Here is a 17,924-nt window from a genome sequence, read left to right as displayed (position 1 = left end):
TGGTAAAGGGTTGTCTTCTTTAGTAATTGGCAATCACCAGGTAAGGCAACCATTTATCCATAATCAGAGAAGAGTACCCTTTACCAACCAGCAGAGAAGGCAACCTTTTACCAATCAGCTGAGATGGCAACCCTTTACCAACCAGCAGAGAAGACAGCCCTTTACCGACCAGCAGAAAAGACAGCCCTTTACCAACCAGCAGAGAAGACAGCCCTTTACCAACCAGCAGAGGAGACAGCCCTTTACCAACCAGCAGAGAAGACAACCCTTTACCAACCAGCAGAGGAGACAGCCCTTTACCAACCAGCAGAGAAGACAACCCTTTACCAACCAGCAGAGAAGACAACCCTTTACCAACCAGCAGAGAAGACAACCCTTTACTGACCAGCAGAGAAGACAGCCCTTTACCGACCAGCAGAAAAGACAGCCCTTTACCAACCAGCAGAGAAGACAGCCCTTTACCAACCAGCAGAGAAGACAGCCCTTTACCAACCAGCAGAGAAGACAACCCTTTACCAACCAGCAGAGAAGACAGCCCTTTACCAACCAGCAGAGAAGACAGCCCTTTACCAACCAGCAGAGAAGACAACCCTTTACCAACCAGCAGAGAAGACAACTCTTTGCCAATCAGTGGAGAAGACAGCCCTTTACCAACCAGCACAGAAGACAGCCCCGTACCAACCAGCAGAGGAGACAGCCCTTTACCAACCAGCAGAGAAGACAGCCCTTTACCAACCAGCAGAGAAGACAACCCTTTACCAACCAGCAGAGGAGACAGCCCTTTACCAACCAGCAGAGAAGACAACCCTTTACCAACCAGCAGAGAAGACAACCCTTTACCAACCAGCAGAGAAGACAACCCTTTACTGACCAGCAGAGAAGACAGCCCTTTACCGACCAGCAGAAAAGACAGCCCTTTACCAACCAGCAGAGAAGACAACCCTTTACCAACCAGCAGAGAAGACAGCCCTTTACCAACCAGCAGAGAAGACAGCCCTTTACCAACCAGCAGAGAAGACAACCCTTTACCAACCAGCAGAGAAGACAGCCCTTTACCAACCAGCAGAGGAGACAACCCTTTACCAACCAGCAGAGAAGACAACCCTTTACCAACCAGCGGAGGAGACAACCCTTTACCAACCAGCAGAGGAGACAACCCTTTACCAACCAGCAGAGAAGACAACCCTTTACCAACCAGCAGAGAAGACAACCCTTTACTGACCAGCAGAGAAGACAGCCCTTTACCGACCAGCAGAGAAGACAGCCCTTTACCAACCAGCAGAGAAGACAACCCTTTACCAACCAGCAGAGAAGACAGCCCTTTACCAACCAGCAGAGAAGACAGCCCTTTACCAACCAGCAGAGAAGACAACCCTTTACCAACCAGCAGAGAAGACAGCCCTTTACCAACCAGCAGAGGAGACAACCCTTTACCAACCAGCAGAGAAGACAACCCTTTACCAACCAGCGGAGGAGACAACCCTTTACCAACCAGCAGAGGAGACAACCCTTTACCAACCAGCAGAGAAGACAACCCTTTACCAACCAGCAGAGAAGACAACTCTTTGCCAATCAGTGGAGAAGACAGCCCTTTACCAACCAGCACAGAAGACAGCCCTTTACCGACCAGCAGAGAAGACAGCCCTTTACCAACCAGCAGAGAAGACAACCCTTTACCGACCAGCAGAGAAGACAGCCCTTTACCGACCAGCAGAGAAGACAGCCCTTTACCAACCAGCAGAGAAGACAACCCTTTACCAACCAGCAGAGAAGACAGCCCTTTACCAATTAGCAGAGAATATGAAGGATATCATTAAGGGATATGTGTGCAGACTATCTCACCTTCTATACCCAGCAGGCCAGAGAACCATTCATGACTCCTCCATGAGCAAGCAAGAAGGGGTCATAAGGGGTCAAGAAGGGTCATAATAATGTCACTCCATTATGTATCTGTTCACTTTCTGATTGATTCAGCTTTATCTCTTCTCACTTAGAGTGTCTTGGGTTTATCTCTTTTCTCACTATGACTGTCTCTGCTTTATTTTTATCTCTCTACAACTGTCTTGATTTTATCTCTTCTCATTATAATTGTCTCTCTGCTTTTCTCCACATTATCTTTTCTCTCCATGACTCAGTTTCCTGTTTTCTGTCTATGACTGTCTTTACATTCTTTTCCTACTACCACTGTCTCTGCATCCTTCTCCCACTACGACTGTCTCTGTATTCACCTTCCACTACCACTGTCTCTGCATTCTCCTACTACCACTGTCTCTGCATTCTTCTACTACAACTGTCTCTGCATTCTTCTCCTACTACCACTGTCTCTGCATTCTTCTCCTACTACCACTGTCTCTGCATCCTTCTCCTACTACCACTGTCTCTGCATCCTTCTCCTACTACCACTGTCTCTGCATCCTTCTCCTACTACCACTGTCTCTGCATTCTTCTCCTACTACCACTGTCTCTTCATCCTTCTCCTACTACCACTGTCTCTGCATCCTTCTCCTACTACCACTGTCTCTTCATCCTTCTCCTACTACCACTGTCTCTGCATCCTTCTCCTACTACAACTGTCTCTTCATCCTTCTCCTACTACCACTGTCTCTGCATCCTTCTCCTACTACCACTGTCTCTGCATTCTTCTACTACCACTGTCTCTTCATCCTTCTTCTACTACCACTGTCTCTGCATCCTTCTCCTACTACCACTGTCTCTGCATTCTTCTCCTACTACCACTGTCTCTGCATCCTTCTCCTACTACCACAGTCTCTGCATTCTTCTCCTACTACCACTGTCTCTTCATCCTTCTCCTACTACCACTGTCTCTGCATTCTTCTCCTACTACCACTGTCTCTGCATCCTTCTCCTACTACCACTGTCTCTTCATCCTTCTCCTACTACGACTGTCTCTGCATCCTTCTCCTACTACGACTGTCTCTGCATTCTTCTCCTACTACCACTGTCTCTGTATCCTTCTCCTACTACCACTGTCTCTTCATCCTTCTTCTACTATGACTGTCTCTGCATCCTTCTCCTACTACGACTGTCTCTGCATCCTTCTCCTACTACGACTGTCTCTGTATCCTTCTCCTACTACCACTGTCTCTGCATTCTTCTCCTACTACCACTGTCTCTGCATTCTTCTCCTACTACGACTGTCTCTGCATTCTTCTTCTACTATGACTGTCTCTGCATCCTTCTCCTACTACCACTGTCTCTTCATCCTTCTCCTACTACGACTGTCTCTGCATCCTTCTCCTACTACGACTGTCTCTGCATTCTTCTCCTACTACCACTGTCTCTTCATCCTTCTCCTACTACCACTGTCTCTGCATTCTTCTCCTACTATGACTGTCTCTTTATCCTTCTCCTACTACCACTGTCTCTTCATCCTTCTCCTACTACCACTGTCTCTGCATTCTTCTCCTACTACCACTGTCTCTTCATCCTTCTCCTACTACCACAGTCTCTGCATCCTTCTCCTACTACCACTGTCTCTTCATCCTTCTCCTACTACCACTGTCTCTTCATCCTTCTCCTACTACCACTGTCTCTTCATCCTTCTCCTACTACCACTGTCTCTTCATCCTTCTCCTACTAACAATGTCTCTTCATCCTTCTCCTACTACCACTGTCTCTTCATCCTTCTACTATGACTGTCTCTTTATCCTTCTCCTACTAACAATGTCTCTTCATCCTTCTACTACGACTGTCTCTGCATCCTTCTCCTACTACCACTGTCTCTTTATCCTTCTCCTACTACCACTGTCTCTTCATCCTTCTCCTACTACCACTGTCTCTTTATCCTTCTCCTACTAACAATGTCTCTTCATCCTTCTACTACGACTGTCTCTGCATCCTTCTCCTACTACCACTGTCTCTTCATCCTTCTCCTACTACCACTGTCTCTTCATCCTTCTCCTACTACCACTGTCTCTTCATCCTTCTACTATGACTGTCTCTGCATCCTTCTTTTGCTACGACTGTCTCTGCATTCTTCTCCTATCTGCTTTTGACTGTCTCTGTTTTATCCCTTTTTATTTATCTCGACTTCATCTCTTTTCACTAGGACTGTCTCTGTTGTATCTTTTTTCACTCGGACCCTTTTAGCTTTATGTATTCTTACTATTATTTCTGTCTCTGTATTGGCTTTGTACTCTGACTGCCTCTGCTTTTCACACTACAACAGTCTCAGCTTTATCTTCTCTCAGTATTACTATCCTGAGCATTCATGTATATGGGAGGATCAGAGACGACAGCTAAACAAGGGGATATCTGACAGCTACTGAGGGTGTGTGGCTGACAGCCATGTTATGTGTATGGCCAGCTGCACTGTAGGTCTACCGTGTGTGATATTTGCCCCACAAGATTGATAATTGTCTATATTTGTCCCATGGTAGTAATATCTGTGCTAGTGGGTTTGCACAGTGAAGTGTGATTTGGTGGAGCTCTAGTGAGGTGGGGATGATCCATGGGGATTACAGGCCAGGTATGAAGTTTACATGGTAGAGGATTTCATGGTAGAGGATCTGTAGGAAACTGAAAGCCACCCATGATAATGCGTCACTTTGCACTTATCATGATGCCATTACTCCTCCTCAGTGCCCACTTGTAGCTCTGCTGTTCCATGCTATAGCGGTGGTGGGATTATATCATATACATCAACAATTGCTACACCACCCAACACAGCGGAGTGCCTAAGAGGATCTTCTCATCTCTCGAGGAGACGGCTGCAAGTGAAAGCTCAGACAACCTTCCCTGCTAATGACCACCTGTAAATCCATCAAAGCGAGCGGCAACCATATCCTGCCGTGTCCTAATCAGCCCCATCAGTGTCATCACACGGGGTATAATAAGGATCTCCGGAGATTCTGCGCACAGTTTACATTGAAAGTGATTGTGTTGCACGTCATGGCGCTGACAGATAATCCTCCCTACTGCTTCTTTACCACAATCGGATTTGTGTAAAGCCTGCCATGTCTCGGCTGACCTGAAGACGGAGAGAAGGCATCATGGCTTCCGCAGGTCAGCTGCTTGGGAGAAGCAGAATATCTCTATCTTGGCTTTTGTCTCAGAAGAGAAAAGTTATGTGTAACATGCTATGTCTTCTAGGGTCCTCAGATTGGTTTTAGTCCTAGATCCAATGGACTTCTTTAGTGATTGTTGTTGATATAACACCAGACAGCTCTAAGCTTTGCTGTTCCTCCAACAATCCCTGTGCTAACCTCGTCTACAAACTTACCCTAGGAGAATGATAGACACTAGGACCCAGAGACGTGAGCAAGACTGAGCAGAAAACAAAATCACAGGAACTAAGCAACAAGGTGACTGAGCATCATAGCAAGAGCTGCAAGATGCAGATACAAGGACAACGCCAAGAAAAACTAACTGGAGAAACCTTGTCCTGACTATTGTAGATCATATGGTGAGAGACAAGGTGACTGAGGGTCACAGCAAGAGCTGCAAGATACAGATACAAGGACAACGCCAAGAAAAACTAACTGGAGAAACCTTGTCCTGACTATTGTAGATCATATGGTGAGAGACAAGGTGACTGAGGGTCACAGCAAGAGCTGCAAGATACAGATACAAGGACAACGCCAAGAAAAACCAAGAACTAACTGGAGAAACCTTGTCCTGAACATTCTAGATCATATGGTGAGAGACAAGGTGACTGAGGGTCACAGCAAGAGCTGCAAGATACAGATACAAGGACAACGCCAAGAAAAACTAACTGGAGAAACCTTGTCCTGACTATTGTAGATCATATGGTGAGAGACAAGGTGACTGAGGGTCACAGCAAGAGCTGCAAGATACAGATACAAGGACAACGCCAAGAAAAACCAAGAACTAACTGGAGAAACCTTGTCCTGACTATTGTAGATCATATGGTGAGAGACAAGGTGACTGAGGGTCACAGCAAGAGCTGCAAGATACAGATACAAGGACAACGCCAAGAAAAACCAAGAACTAACTGGAGAAACCTTGTCCTGACTATTGTAGATCATATGGTGAGAGACAAGGTGACTGAGGGTCACAGCAAGAGCTGCAAGATACAGATACAAGGACAACGCCAAGAAAAACCAAGAACTAACTGGAGAAACCTTGTCCTGAACATTCTAGATCATATGGTGAGAGACAAGGTGACTGAGTGTCACAGCAAGAGCTGCAAGATACAGATACAAGGATGAAGCCAAAAAAAAAAAAACTAACTGGAGAAACCTTGTCCTGACTATTGTAGATCATATGGTGAGAGACAAGGTGACTGAGGGTCACAGCAAGAGCTGCAAGATACAGATACAAGGACAACGCCAAGAAAAACTAACTGGAGAAACCTTGTCCTGACTATTGTAGATCATATGGTGAGAGACAAGGTGACTGAGGGTCACAGCAAGAGCTGCAAGATACAGATACAAGGACAACGCCAAGAAAAACCAAGAACTAACTGGAGAAACCTTGTCCTGAACATTCTAGATCATATGGTGAGAGACAAGGTGACTGACACCGTGGAATAGGAGCGGCGGCAGCAGACTGCTGCTGTATGCTATGGGCTGCCCAGATGATCTAGCGATAACCCAGGCAGCCCCCCGCGGCCCCTCCTGCACTCACCCGCTCGCTGCCACCGTGCGGAATAGTGGCGCCAGCGAGCCAGGGATGAGGAGCAAACGAGCGCTGATAGCGCTCATTTGCTCCTGTAAGTCGGCCCATGGAATAGGGCCTTAAGGAGAGTCTAACCGATCAGAAACTCCTCCTCTAAAGAAGATGAGCCATGAGACAATATGATAACAAGTGTCCCAATGTAATAGAAGATAAGTTAGAAGGATGATCCCTATTGTTGATAACATATGACCAGTGTGTAAGCTATCCATGATAGAAAAGTCTGATCAGTCTGTGGCAGTCCTGGACGGACATTCTCTTTGAGTTTTTGATTACACATTTCCTGGCAAGCCACAAAGCGTCCTTGTACCTGTTCATGTATATCGTGCCAGGCCTCCCGAATAGCCCCGTCCATTTGATCCTCATAAAATAATTCATGTCCCCAACAGGGCCAAAGCACACAGAAGTGCAAACATGTTTTCCTCAACAATAGACACCTGGGGCAGTTCCTGATGTTGCACAGTCAGCAGGCATGCATGAAAAATCTCAGGGGCTAGCCCTTTTGAATGGCCATCCATGCCAGGATATTGTGCCCATTGGAACGCCCAAAGGAAGGCATGTATTTCAACACAGTCCCAACTGTGACCGCAAGGAGCCCTGGAATAGGCTACAATGAATCCTTTGGTCAGAAAAACTTTTGGATTTGGTCTTTGGTTTCCACAAATCAAGCTTGAGTCCCTCCACCTGGCATTCCTTCATGAACGTGAAAACCTCCTGGTAATACAGGAGGTGGAGGGGTCCCAGTTGTAATGCCACAAGTTGGTCCACTTTTTCCACCCCAGGCTTCTCCAAAGAGGCAGGAAAAAGAAACAATGCGTGGATTGGTCCATCAAGCCTCCTTTTTGTGTCCCCAAGAGTCTCATTACCTGAGTCAAATATGAAGAAGGTCCACTACAGAATGAGGATATCTGGAAGTCCTTTTCCACTCTGGCATGGCTCCTTGTATATGACTGTATATTTTACTCTGTTCAATTCGAAGCCACTGCTGAAGGGAAAGATGGTCCTGAAAATGGCATGGTTTATGGCGATGTGAAGGGGCCATCTTGCACTGTGTATTATGGCAGAATCTCATTGTTTAGCACAGGAGTCTTTCTCTCTATAGTCCAGTCTTGGTGTCGGCCAGAACTTTAGGGTTACTTAGTACATTGTGAACAATATCTTAATAAAGTCCAGTTTGATGGAGAAGGGGAACAAGTTGTTGGGGCCAGACCCCCAATATCTGAAGACGTTTCCCCTGAAGCCCAGACAATTCCCTACAGGTCTGGACAAGAGTGACTGCTGAATGCTGGTCAGTGCAGAAGAAAGTCATGTTGTCCATGTACAGCCAACATTTGGCCATTTGGTCTAGTCCTGATGCGGTGATCCTTCAGACCACTGGAGTTAGCAGGATAGACTCTGTAAGGAGCTCTGTAACAGAAACAGGGGAAAGGGTGCAAAAGAGGGATCATCCAATTGTTCACCAATGTTGCGCTTAAAATGTGATGGCCTATGAGGTCATCATAAAGCAGAATGTTTTCCCCAGCCCAAAGCCTGTGAGAAACAAGAGCAAATGCCTTTTCCTGATGTAGGCCAGGACCACAGACACACAACGTATTGCACGGTGTCCCTGATAATGTTGAGGTTGTCTGCGATCCTGTGTCCAGGAATGCCTCAGGTCTTATCCAGGTGGATGATTTGCCTGATGATACCTTCTGCCCTCTGACACCATCTCCCTGTGCAGCTCCAGTGTGGTTCCATAGTGCTACATGGAGCTCTATTGGGAAACCAGGACCCCACCGGTCTGGGGTCCTGCTCAGCTGAATGAACTTAGCAGCATAAAATATTTAGGGTGGAGGAGCCACGTATGGACTATTCCCTGGGTGCACTGTTTACAAGTGGCTATGCAGGAGAAATGTATAACTGAGCAGAATTATAATGTTGCTTTTTTTCCTTTCACATAGTCACATACAAATACTTTTTTTTATAAGAATTTACTTAACATTTTTCAAATTTCAGTAAACAACCTTTGACGCGCATTTAAAGGAGTCAAAGAGCTTCATATGAGATTGTAAGGAAGGACCAACACCGGCTAGATGAACCAGGGAATCATATGAGATTGTAAGGAAGGACCAACACCGGCTAGATGAACCAGGGAATCATATGAGATTGTAAGGAAGGACCAACACCGGCTAGATGAACCAGGGAATCATATGATATTGTAAGGAAGGACCAACACCGGCTAGATGAACCAGGGAATCATATGAGATTGTAAGGAAGGACCAACACCGGCTAGATGAACCAGGGAATCATATGATATTGTAAGGAAGGACCAACACCGGCTAGATGAACCAGGGAATCATATAAGATTGTAAGGAAGGACCCACACCGGCTAGATGAACCAGGGAATCATATTTGTAAGGGGCCTATTCCACGGAGCGATAATTGGCTGATTCGGCCAATTATCGCTCCATGGAATAGAGAGAATGATCAGCCGATGATCGTGTCATCGGCTGATCGTTCATTTAGGTTCACACCTAAAATCATCGGTGGGGAGGACGACCGACAATTTCACAAACATTATACATTACCTGTCCAGGCTGCAGGTCTTCTCCTTCTCCCGGTCCCGTGTGGCAGCATCAGCTTCAGAGCGGCCTGTCTGAGCTGACAGAGCGCTCAGCCAATCACTGGCCAAGACCGCCGCGGCCAGTGATTGGCTGAGCGTTCTGTCAGTTCAGTCAGGCTGTTCTGAAGCTGATGCTGCTGCACGGGACCGATAGACAACGATCAGCCGACATTGTGTAATAGAAGACAACGATCAGTCGACCATTGGCCAAATACAGCCGATAATTACTTTATGTAATAGGGCCTTAAGAGTAGGAGAGGAAGTGTCCATCTGGCCAGCAACTGGATGTAGCCACTATGGGGAGCAGAGATGCAATGCAAGAACTGGGTAATGTAACTAACAGGTGAGCGCTCCACCATGTTGCCCTTTCACACAAATAGCAGAGGGTATAAGACATCAAACCTGGACTGAGCAGTGAGAGTCTAATCCTGACTGGAAGAGGAAGCGTGAAGTACTCATTCTGCATTCATGTGCGTGTGAAGACAGCCCCCACACTGTCTCTGCATGGTATACTCTGTTTTTCAGTGAGTGCAGAGATTCTGATCAGGTACAGACAGTATAATATCCAGCTATGGAGGGTCATCTAATCTCTGCAGGCAGCGCCCACACTGTCTCCGCTCTGTATACTGTTTTTTTTTTTTCAGTGAGTGCAGAGATTCTGAGCAGTTACAGACAGTATAATATCCAGCTATGGATCCGCTCTGTATACTGTTTTTTTTTTTTCAGTGAGTGCAGAGATTCTGATCAGGTACAGACAGTATAATATCCAGCTATGGAGGGTCATCTCTGCAGGCAGCGCCCACACTGTCTCCTCTCTTTATACTCTGTATTGTATCGGGTATGGAGGGGCATCTCATCTCTCGAGATGATGTTGTCCTTTAAAAAATAAGTAGTTCGATCATGAAAAGACTATTAAAGGGGTTATCCTGCGCTACAAAAACGTGGCTACTTTTTCCCCTCTCGTCTTCAGTTCAGGTGTGGTTTGCAATTAAGCTCCATTTACTTCAATGGAACTGAGTTCCAAACCCCACCCAATCTGGAGACAAGAGAGGGGACAAAGTGGCCATGTTTTTGTAGCGCTGGATAACCCCTTTAAGTTATGATGTAAGAAGAAGAGAGCAGAAGGTTGTCATTTTATGTTTCATCTCTGGATAAATGTCCTGCTATAAAGCCGTAGTTCTTACATGTAATAGAGAGGGAGCAAAAATGCTTCACTCCAGGGAATGCGGCCCTGGTGGAGGATATTTACCTGTTGGTGAGTAGTTGTGTACCTGGCTCGCCACTTGTGCTGGGTTTGTGCGTCTGTTTCTTCAGCCTTTGTACTAACATGTCTTCCATTCTTCTTTCTCCTGTCACCTGTGACTTCCTGTGTGTCCTGTATCTCCTTGTTCTCACTCCATATCTCTTTGCACCATCACTGATCACAATATTGTCTCCTCTCTAACTGGTTTCTTCTTTGGGATCTGTTGTTCACCTCCTGATCTCTGGGTCTGACCCTCCATTTTCTGATGTGGCCCCCGCTGTCTGTGCGTCCTGTATCTTCTCATGTGGCCCCCCCTGTCTGTGCGTCCTGTATCTTCTCATGTGGCCCCCCCTGTCTGTGCGTCCTGTATCTTCTCATGTGGCCCCCCCGCTGTCTGTATCTTCTCATGTGCCCCCCGCTGTCTGTATCTTCTCATGTGCCCCCCGCTGTCTGTATCTTCTCATGTGGCCCCCCCGCTGTCTGTATCTTCTCATGTGCCCCCCGCTGTCTGTATCTTCCCATGTGGCCCCCGCTGTCTGTATCTTCTCATGTGGCCCCCGCTGTCTGTGCGTCCTGTATCTTCTTATGTGGCCCCCGCTGTCTGTGCGTCCTGTATCTTCTCATGTGGCCCCCCCTGTCTGTGTGACCTGTATCTTCTCATGTGGCCCCCCCTGTCTGTGCGTCCTGTATCTTCTCATGTGGCCCCCCCGCTGTCTGTATCTTCTCATGTGGCCCCCCGCTGTCTGTATCTTCTCATGTGGCCCCGCTGTCTGTGCGTCCTGTATCTTCTCATGTAACCCCCCCTGTCTGTGCGTCCTGTATCTTCTCATGTGACCCCCCCTGTCTGTGCGTCCTGTATCTTCTCATGTGGCCCCCGCTGTCTGTGTGTCCTGTATCTTCTTATGTGGCCCCCGCTGTCTGTATCTTCTCATGTGGCCCCCGCTGTCTGTATCTTCTCATGTGGCCCCCGCTGTCTGTATCTTCTCATGTGGCCCCGCTGTCTGTGCGTCCTGTATCTTCTCATGTGGCCCCCGTTGTCTGTATCTTCTCATGTGGCCCCCTGTCTGTGCGTCCTGTATCTTCTCATGTGGCCCCCCCTGTCTGTGCGTCCTGTATCTTCTCATGTGGCCCCCGCTGTCTGTGCGTCCTGTATCTTCTCATGTGGCCCCCGCTGTCTGTGCGTCCTGTATCTTCTCATGTGGCCCCGCTGTCTGTGCTTCCTGCATCTTCTCATGTGGCCCCCGCTGTCTGTGCGTCCTGTATCTTCTCATGTGGCCCCGCTGTCTGTGCGTCCTGTATCTTCTCATGTGGCCCCCCGCTGTCTGTGCGTCCTGTATCTTCTCATGTGGCCCCCGCTGTCTGTGCGTCCTGTATCTTCTCATGTGGCCCCCCGCTGTCTGTGCGTCCTGTATCTTCTCATGTGGCCCCGCTGTCTGTGCGTCCTGTATCTTCTCATGTGGCCCCCCGCTGTCTGTGCGTCCTGTATCTTCTCATGTGGCCCCCGCTGTCTGTGCGTCCTGTATCTTCTCATGTGGCCCCCCGCTGTCTGTGCGTCCTGTATCTTCTCATGTGGCCCCCCGCTGTCTGTGCGTCCTGTATCTTCTCATGTGGCCCCCGCTGTCTGTGCGTCCTGTATCTTCTCATGTGGCCCCCCGCTGTCTGTGCGTCCTGTATCTTCTCATGTGGCCCCCGCTGTCTGTGCGTCCTGTATCTTCTCATGTGGCCCCCCGCTGTCTGTGCGTCCTGTATCTTCTCATGTGGCCCCCCGCTGTCTGTGCGTCCTGTATCTTCTCATGTGGCCCCCGCTGTCTGTGCGTCCTGTATCTTCTCATGTGGCCCCCCGCTGTCTGTGCGTCCTGTATCTTCTCATGTGGCCCCCCCTGTCTGTGTGTCCTGTATCTTCTTATGTGGCCCCCGCTGTCTGTATCTTCTCATGTGGCCCCGCTGTCTGTGCGTCCTGTATCTTCTCATGTGGCCCCCCGCTGTCTGTGCGTCCTGTATCTTCTCATGTGGCCCCCGCTGTCTGTATCTTCTCATGTGGCCCCCGCTGTCTGTATCTTCTCATGTGGCCCCCGCTGTCTGTATCTTCTCATGTGGCCCCCGCTGTCTGTGCGTCCTGTATCTTCTCATGTGGCCCCCGCTGTCTGTATCTTCTCATGTGGCCCCCCCTGTCTGTGCGTCCTGTATCTTCTCATGTGGCCCCCCCTGTCTGTGCGTCCTGTATCTTCTCATGTGGCCCCCCCTGTCTGTGCGTCCTGTATCTTCTCATGTGGCCCCCGCTGTCTGTGCGTCCTGTATCTTCTCATGTGGCCCCCCCTGTCTGTGCGTCCTGTATCTTCTCATGTGGCCCCCCCTGTCTGTGCGTCCTGTATCTTCTCATGTGGCCCCCGCTGTCTGTGCGTCCTGTATCTTCTCATGTGGCCCCCGCTGTCTGTGCGTCCTGTATCTTCTCATGTGGCCCCCGCTGTCTGTGCGTCCTGTATCTTCTCATGTGGCCCCGCTGTCTGTATCTTCTCATGTGGCCCCCGCTGTCTGTGCGTCCTGTATCTTCTCATGTGGCCCCCCCTGTCTGTGCGTCCTGTATCTTCCCATGTGGCCCCCGCTGTCTGTATCTTCTCATGTGGCCCCCGCTGTCTGTGCGTCCTGTATCTTCTTATGTGGCCCCCGCTGTCTGTATCTTCTCATGTGGCCCCCGCTGTCTGTATCTTTTCATGTGGCCCCCCCTGTCTTTGCGTCCTGTATCTTCTCATGTGGCCCCCGCTGTCTGTGCGTCCTGTATCTTCTCATGTGGCCCCCGCTGTCTGTATCTTCTCATGTGGCCCCCGCTGTCTGTGCGTCCTGTATCTTCTCATGTGGCCCCCGCTGTCTGTGCGTCCTGTATCTTCTCATGTGGCCCCCGCTGTCTGTATCTTCTCATGTGGCCCCCCCTGTCTGTGCGTCCTGTATCTTCTCATGTGGCCCCCCCTGTCTGTGCGTTCTGTATCTTCTCATGTGGCCCCCGCTGTCTGTATCTTCTCATGTGGCCCCCGCTGTCTGTGCGTCCTGTATCTTCTCATGTGGCCCCCCGCTGTCTGTGCGTCCTGTATCTTCTCATGTGGCCCCCCCTGTCTGTGCGTCCTGTATCTTCTCATGTGGCCCCCCGCTGTCTGTGCGTCCTGTATCTTCTCATGTGGCCCCCGCTGTCTGTGCGTCCTGTATCTTCTCATGTGACCCCGCTGTCTGTGCGTCCTGTATCTTCTCATGTGCCCCCCGCTGTCTGTATCTTCTCATGTGGCCCCCGCTGTCTGTATCTTCTCATGTGGCCCCCGCTGTCTGTATCTTCTCATGTGGCCCCCCCTGTCTGTGCGTCCTGTATCTTCTCATGTGGCCCCCCCGCTGTCTGTATCTTCTCATGTGGCCCCCCGCTGTCTGTGCGTCCTGTATCTTCTCATGTGGCCCCGCTGTCTGTATCTTCTCATGTGGCCCCCCGCTGTCTGTGCGTCCTGTATCTTCTCATGTGGCCCCCCCGCTGTCTGTATCTTCTCATGTGGCCCCGCTGTCTGTGCGTCCTGTATCTTCTCATGTGGCCCCCCGCTGTCTGTATCTTCTCATGTGGCCCCCGCTGTCTGTATCTTCTCATGTGGCCCCCGCTGTCTGTATCTTCTCATGTGGCCCCCGCTGTCTGTATCTTCTCATGTGGCCCCCGCTGTCTGTGCGTCCTGTATCTTCTCATGTGGCCCCCCCTGTCTGTGCGTCCTGTATCTTCTCATGTGGCCCCCGCTGTCTGTGCGTCCTGTATCTTCTCATGTGGCCCCCGCTGTCTGTATCTTCCCATGTGGCCCCCGCTGTCTGTATCTTCTCATGTGGCCCCCCGCTGTCTGTATCTTCCCATGTGGCCCCCGCTGTCTGTATCTTCTCATGTGGCCCCCCGCTGTCTGTATCTTCCCATGTGGCCCCCGCTGTCTGTATCTTCTCATGTGGCCCCCCCTGTCTGTGCGTCCTGTATCTTCTCATGTGGCCCCGCTGTCTGTGCGTCCTGTATCTTCTCATGTGGCCCCCCGCTGTCTGTATCTTCTCATGTGGCCCCCCGCTGTCTGTATCTTCTCATGTGGCCCCCGCTGTCTGTATCTTCTCATGTGGCCCCCGCTGTCTGTGCGTCCTGTATCTTCTCATGTGGCCCCCCCTGTCTGTGCGTCCTGTATCTTCTCATGTGGCCCCCGCTGTCTGTGCGTCCTGTATCTTCTCATGTGGCCCCCCGCTGTCTGTATCTTCCCATGTGGCCCCCGCTGTCTGTATCTTCTCATGTGGCCCCCCGCTGTCTGTATCTTCTCATGTGGCCCCCCGCTGTCTGTATCTTCCCATGTGGCCCCCGCTGTCTGTATCTTCTCATGTGGCCCCCCCTGTCTGTGCGTCCTGTATCTTCTCATGTGGCCCCCGCTGTCTGTATCTTCTCATGTGGCCCCCCCTGTCTGTGCGTCCTGTATCTTCTCATGTGGCCCCCGCTGTCTGTGCGTCCTGTATCTTCTCATGTGGCCCCCCGCTGTCTGTATCTTCCCATGTGGCCCCCGCTGTCTGTATCTTCTCATGTGGCCCCCGCTGTCTGTATCTTCTCATGTGGCCCCCGCTGTCTGTGCGTCCTGTATCTTCTCATGTGGCCCCCCTGTCTGTGCGTCCTGTATCTTCTCATGTGGCCTCCGCTGTCTGTGCGTCCTGTATCTTCCCATGTGGCCCCCGCTGTCTGTATCTTCTCATGTGGCCCCCCCTGTCTGTGCGTCCTGTATCTTCTCATGTGGCCCCCGCTGTCTGTGCGTCCTGTATCTTCTCATGTGGCCCCCCGCTGTCTGTATCTTCCCATGTGGCCCCCGCTGTCTGTATCTTCTCATGTGGCCCCCGCTGTCTGTATCTTCTCATGTGGCCCCCGCTGTCTGTGCGTCCTGTATCTTCTCATGTGGCCCCCCCCGTCTGTGCGTCCTGTATCTTCTCATGTGGCCTCCGCTGTCTGTGCGTCCTGTATCTTCCCATGTGGCCCCCGCTGTCTGTATCTTCTCATGTGGCCCCCCGCTGTCTGTATCTTCCCATGTGGCCCCTGCTGTCTGTATCTTCTCATGTGGCCCCCCGCTGTCTGTGCGTCCTGTATCTTCTCATGTGGCCCCCGCTTTCTGTGCGTCCTGTATCTTCTCATGTGGCCCCGCTGTCTGTGCGTCCTGTATCTTCTCATGTGGCCCCGCTGTCTGTATCTTCTCATGTGGCCCCCGCTGTCTGTATCTTCTCATGTGGCCCCCGCTGTCTGTGCGTCCTGTATCTTCTCATGTGGCCCCCCCTGTCTGTGCGTCCTGTATCTTCTCATGTGGCCCCCCCGTCTGTGCGTCCTGTATCTTCTCATGTGGCCCCCGCTGTCTGTGCGTCCTGTATCTTCCCATGTGGCCCCCGCTGTCTGTATCTTCTCATGTGGCCCCCCGCTGTCTGTATCTTCCCATGTGGCCCCTGCTGTCTGTATCTTCTCATGTGGCCCCCCGCTGTCTGTGCGTCCTGTATCTTCTCATGTGGCCCCCGCTGTCTGTGCGTCCTGTATCTTCTCATGTGGCCCCGCTGTCTGTGCGTCCTGTATCTTCTCATGTGGCCCCCGCTGTCTGTATCTTCTCATGTGGCCCCCCGCTGTCTGTATCTTCTCATGTGGCCCCCCGCTGTCTGTATCTTCCCATGTGGCCCCCCGCTGTCTGTATCTTCTCATGTGGCCCCCCGCTGTCTGTGCGTCCTGTATCTTCTCATGTGGCCCCCGCTGTCTGTGCGTCCTGTATCTTCTCATGTGGCCCCCGCTGTCTGTGCGTCCTGTATCTTCTCATGTGGCCCCGCTGTCTGTATCTTCTCATGTGGCCCCCCCTGTCTGTGCGTCCTGTATCTTCTCATGTGGCCCCGCTGTCTGTGCGTCCTGTATCTTCTCATGTGGCCCCCCGCTGTCTGTATCTTCCCATGTGGCCCCCGCTGTCTGTATCTTCTCATGTGGCCCCCGCTGTCTGTATCTTCTCATGTGGCCCCCGCTGTCTGTATCTTCTCATGTGGCCCCCCCTGTCTGTGCGTCCTGTATCTTCTCATGTGGCCCCCGCTGTCTGTGCGTCCTGTATCTTCTCATGTGGCCCCCCCTGTCTGTGCGTCCTGTATCTTCTCATGTGGCCCCCGCTGTCTGTATCTTCTCATGTGGCCCCCGCTGTCTGTATCTTCTCATGTGGCCCCCCGCTGTCTGTATCTTCTCATGTGGCCCCCGCTGTCTGTGTGTCCTGTGGATTCACATTTTCTTGGCCGTTCCTCCACCTCGGTCCTCATCTTTTCTCCACCTTCTCCCCTTACTCCAGGTTTTACTGGGATCTCATAATGCTCCTCCTTATGGTTGCAAACTTGATCATTCTCCCTGTGGGAATCACGTTTTTCAAAGATCAGAACACCCCCCCCTGGATCGTGTTCAATGTCCTCTCAGACACTTTGTTCTTGGCCGACTTGATCTTGAATTTCCGTACGGGGATTGTGGTTGAGGACAACACAGAGATCATTTTGGATCCGCACACTATTAAAATGAAGTATTTGAAGAGCTGGTTCCTGGTGGACTTTGTTTCCTCCATCCCGGTGGATTATATCTTTCTCATTGTGGACCTAGAGACAAATGTAGACACAGAAGTGTACAAGACGGCTCGAGCTCTTCGAATTGTCAGATTTACCAAAATTCTCAGTCTCCTGCGACTTCTTCGGCTTTCCCGACTCATCCGTTATATCCATCAATGGGAGGAGGTGAGGATGTGTCCTATATACGTATAGCATGTGTCAGTATAGGACTGTGCCCTCAATGTAGGGACCATCAGGATATGGAGCTATTCACATGCACAGTCTAAATGGTTGCAACCTGGTTAGTCCCTAATAACCCTCATTGTCTTCTAAAATAGATCTCTCTCTGTTCTTGGTCAGATCTTCCACATGACCTACGACCTGGCCAGTGCCGTGGTCCGCATCTTCAATCTCATTGGGATGATGTTGCTGCTGTGTCATTGGGATGGCTGCCTCCAATTCCTGGTTCCGATGCTGCAGGAATTTCCTGAAGATTGCTGGGTCAGCATCAACAAGATGGTGGTGAGTAACGTGTGCCTCTTCACAATTATCAATCACTTGTCACATTAATAGTTAATAGCCTCCCCCCCCCCAGCCATAGAGTCAGCCATAAACAGCAATAATCTGGATCCAACTCCCTTTCTTTAGTTATAACACTTGTTGTGAGCGTTTACTTGGGTGAGTGCCCACCTCTCGCCATTCCTGGCGCAGCACGTTCTGAGCTGTTACAACACACAATGTTCTCAGCTGTCTCTGCCCCATCTCTGGCTGCTGACTGTCAGGAGGCTGTAATATATCCAAATAATACACAGGGACAGTCCCATCCCCTCTATCCAGTCATAGGCATAG

At 50.5% G+C, this 17,924-nt stretch overlaps 1 protein-coding gene across 1 annotated transcript in view; it reads left to right on the top strand.

The window, feature by feature from the left end:
- Positions 1-17,924, top strand: part of HCN3 (hyperpolarization activated cyclic nucleotide gated potassium channel 3) — a 45,846-nt gene that overhangs the window by 13,039 nt on the left and 14,883 nt on the right. The window contains exons 2-3 of the mRNA XM_069950773.1: positions 16,832-17,261; positions 17,436-17,597. Of these exons, the coding sequence (XP_069806874.1) occupies positions 16,832-17,261; positions 17,436-17,597 (592 nt within the window). The remainder of the gene's footprint in view (positions 1-16,831; positions 17,262-17,435; positions 17,598-17,924) is intronic.

The sequence above is a fragment of the Dendropsophus ebraccatus genome, chromosome 13 (genome assembly GCF_027789765.1).
Source record: "Dendropsophus ebraccatus isolate aDenEbr1 chromosome 13, aDenEbr1.pat, whole genome shotgun sequence".
Classification (NCBI taxonomy): Eukaryota; Metazoa; Chordata; class Amphibia; order Anura; family Hylidae; genus Dendropsophus; species Dendropsophus ebraccatus.
Note: the sequence above shows the minus strand (reverse complement) of the source record. Positions and strands in the feature narration are given on the sequence as shown.